We start from the raw sequence: 3,824 nt of genomic DNA on the forward strand, positions 1-3,824 counted from the left end.
AGGTCTTTAGAAAACAGTATGACGCACAACGGGACAGGGCGGAAGGAGGGCAGTGGCACTGGGATTCCAAATCTCCGAGTCATTGATTGTAAGAAACTGGGGGGAGGGGCGGTGCGGGCCCCCACTTCACCAAAGTGCACAGATCCGCGCGTGGGCGGGGCAGCCAGCGGACCCGAGGAGCATCCCGGGTCGGGCTGCTAGGCTCAGTCAGAACCTCCTTGCATAGATATTTGTGTCTTTTTTAAAAATTATTATTGGTAGTATTTTTTTTATTATTATTTGCCTTTTATTGCTTCTAAAAGTTCTTACTGCGTTTTCTCTCCGATTCGGACTCTGAGTTCGGCTTCCGTTGCCTCTCAGCTTTTTTTTTTTTTTCCTTTTGTGTGTGTGTTTTTTTTTTAAAAAGGGGAAAAGGAAAAATGGTTCTAGTTACAAATTGGCTTGGCCTCTCTTTTTCTTCTCAATCCACATCCCCTCCCACCAAAATAAAAATTAAAAAACGCGGAGATTCGTGTTGGGGTGAAGGCATTTGGGCGCCCTGGCTTTGGCCTTTTCAAGAAGGAAGAGATACCAACTCTTTTCGGCCTGGGCAGCTCTGTGTCTGTTTTTTTAAAGTAACCATAAGTGGGGAGACACTATCCCGAAACTCAGCAGCCCCTTACCAACTGCCCCTGGCCTGCTGGGAGGTGGGAGAGAAAACCCAAGTTTGGGAATGTGGAGGGAGTCTCCTGGGAGGGCCTAGCAGGAGGTCCCCGGAGATGCTCTCCAAGAGAGAAGGGAGGAGGAAGCCCGCTGGGGAGAGAGAGAAGGCGAGTCCCCAGAGGCAAGCGAGGCCCCTGGGACGGGCCACCCACAGGTAAGAGACCACGCTGCTCTGGAGAGCTGCAGAGCCGGCGGCCCGCGCCCCGCGCGCCGGGCGCAGGAGTCGGTGGGAGCCCCTGAGCTCGTGGGGCTGGGGCTAGGGGGCCGGACAAAGGCAAAGAAAAAGAATGGGGTCGGCGCGAGGTCTCAGTTATGGAAAAACGCGTTGAGCTCCTCGTACATAGGGCCCCGATCGTGGTGAAGGTGCATATCGTAAGACAAGAGATTCTCCGAGTGGACGCCCCCGCGCACGGCTGAAGAGCCGAAGACCAGCCCGTGGCCAGCGGGCCGCGAACCGGGCAGCGCCGAGTAGTGCATAGAGTAGTGGTAGCTCTTCTCGTGATCGGGGGACGAGTCCTGCTTGAGCGAGAAGTTGCCATTGAGACAGAGCGGGGGGCTGAGAGGACCCTCGTACTCGGAGCTGTTGTAGTCCGGGCTGGCGCCGCCGCCACTCGCCGCCGCGTACAGCGTCTCATAGGCGGCACAGTAGCCGTGGGTCCGCAGGGCGTGCGCCGCGCCTCCACCCAGGCCGCCGGCCGCCTGGCACTGAGCGCCTGCCAGGCGCGAGCACGGGTACGGGTACGGATGCATGGCGAACGGGCCACCTGAGCCGTGAAAGCGGCCGGCGCCGTCCGCGCCCTGCTCGGTGAGGAAGTTACGAGAGTTGAGCTGCAGACAGCCGGCCACCAGATTCGTGGTAGGCTGCGACAGCCCCTTGCACAGAGTCTGCACGTAGGACACCAGATCCGGCCGCTTCCCGGAGCGCAAGATCTCCGAGAGAGCCCAGATGTAGTTCTTGGCCAGGCGCAGCGTCTCGATCTTGGACAGCTTCTGCGTCTTGGAGTAGCAGGGCACCACCTTGCGCAGGTTGTCCAGCGCCGCGTTCAGGTCGTGCATGCGGTTGCGCTCCCGCGCGTTGGCTTTCTGTCGCCGCAGCTTGGAGCGCTCCAGGCGCGCCTTGGTCATCTTGCGTTTCTTCGGCCCGCGCTTCTTGGGCCGCTCGCCTTCCGCCTCGTCCAGTCCTTCCTCCTCCTCCTCTTCCTCCTCCTCCTCGCCGCCCAGCTCTCCTTCCTCCTTGACCTCAGCCAATGTGGGTTCGGGGACCTCTTCTCCTCCACGAAGAGACACTGGCTTGGCGGCCCTGGCCGGTCCTGGAGCCCCAGACCCGGGAGCCGGAGGAGGCTGTGGAGGCGCGTCGCCCTTGTCGCTCCTCGGCTCGTCGTCGTCGCCGTCGCCCCAGCTGGCGAACTTGGGCACGTCCGAGAGGAGGCCGGGCTCGCTGAACAGGCGGGTCAGCATGGTGCCTGAGGGCGCCCCGGGGGCGGGGAGACAGACAGCACAGAGTGAGGGGCGCGCCAGGGTCACCACGGTCCCCCAACCCGCCTCCACCCCCAAGTCTGGTGCGCGCTTCAGCTCAGGGGCCCCAGATGCCCACCACGTCCCGCTGCCCCGCCCAGAGCCGGCCCAGCCCTGCCCGGCTGCCGGTGGGGGACCGCGGCCCAGGCCCTCGCCCGGGAGCCGGGCTCCGGTGTCGGGAAACCAGAGAGCGTGGCCGGGTGGGGGGTTAAGGGACCAGGTCCCTCTTCCCCGGGAGGCGGTGCTCTCGCCCGAAAGCCAGCTCTCTCTGAGTGATGGAGAGAAGCTGGGCGGCCGCTGTGGGGACAGCTGCCCCGTTCCTCCTCTCAGCGGTCCCGGCCCCTAGGCCTGGCTCCCCAAGCCCTCCGGTGCCTCTCACCCCCACGCTCCCTAATCCAATTTGCAAGTTGGCCGCGCGCCGCCCCCGGCCCGGCCCCCACCCCCGCAGCCCCAATTCCAGACACCGGAGCACAGTCTCCTCTAGCTGCTGCGTTCGGGTCTCCGGGAGCCGGCTCCGGATGGCGGGGACTGAAGAAGCCGGGGCGTGGGGAGGAGACCCCAAAGCGAACCCTGTTCGTCTCCCTTGTGGTCAGGGACCCTCTTCCCCTCTTCAAACTCCCTCCCTCCCACACGTCTCTAGAGATCTCGTTGTATTTTGAGATCCATGGGGGAAAAAAATCCAAATTTATTTGTTTGCTTATCTTTTTTGGTTGTGGGGAAAGGTCGCAGGTTCCTTCCGGACAGTCATGGGGGGGTCCCCATCTTCGCTTCTTCACGTACCTCAGGACCCTTCCCTCCCCCCAGCCCATCCTAGGCATACCATTTCCCTCCGCATCCCCTTAAGCTGCGGCCCCAATGGGAAAAAACCCGGGGCGCCCCCGCTGCCCACCCCATAAGGGGGTAGGGTCCCAGGAATAGGAGAACTGGGGGGGACTTCCATGTCCGAAGCAGGGCCCCCCAATAACAGGTCAGATCTAGCTCCCTCTCGGACAACTTACCTCAGAGAGGAGTCAAGGGGAGAGGGGGAGGGGGAGGGGGCAAGAGAGAGAGGGGGGGAGAAGAGGAATTTTCTCGCTTATTTCATTGTTCCCCCATCTTCAGGGAGCGGGGGCAGCGGTTCCTCAAGGCGGCGGGCGCCGGCGTCTTCAGAGCGCCATGCAAGCCGCGGAGTGAGTGTGGCATCTCTACCAGGCGGGGTACCAGCCTCTATGCCAGGCCATATGGGCTTGGCACGTCACGGGCAGCAGCTATCACATGAGAGACGGTGATTGGCATGCGTCTGCATTGGGGGAGAGCCGGCTCCCCCGGGACCCGCCGCCATCTGTCACTCTCTACTCCAAAAAAAAAAAAAAAAAAAAATTAAATAAATAAAGGAAATAAATAAATATCTCTGCCGCCCTCCCCTCCCCGCCCAACGCAGGAAAAGCAGAGATTGAGAGGGAGGTGGGAGGATTTGCCCCCCTCAGATATAGAGCCCCCCCACATGGGAACAATGGGGTGGCAAGTCTGGGAATTGGTGGTTTGTGGCCAGGCCAATTCAGGGCTCTCTCCAGGGTCTTGATCTGTCCATTTCCTTGTCTCCAGGTCCCTAAGGTGGGTCAGGACCA

The 3,824-nt window shown here is 61.3% G+C and overlaps 1 protein-coding gene across 1 annotated transcript; it reads right to left on the reverse strand.

Annotated features, from left to right (window-relative positions):
* Positions 1-1,008: 1,008 nt before the first annotated feature.
* Positions 1,009-2,246, reverse strand: NEUROD2 (neuronal differentiation 2; the record flags this gene model as incomplete). Its single annotated transcript, XM_080924148.1, has 1 exon — positions 1,009-2,246. Exon 1 carries the CDS (start codon positions 2,158-2,160, stop codon positions 1,009-1,011), a length of 1,152 nt encoding a protein of 383 aa, XP_080780274.1. The 5' UTR covers positions 2,161-2,246.
* Positions 2,247-3,824: the final 1,578 nt, after the last annotated feature.

The sequence above is a fragment of the Micromys minutus genome (assembly GCF_963924665.1).
Source record: "Micromys minutus genome assembly, chromosome: 10".
Taxonomy (NCBI): Eukaryota; Metazoa; Chordata; class Mammalia; order Rodentia; family Muridae; genus Micromys; species Micromys minutus.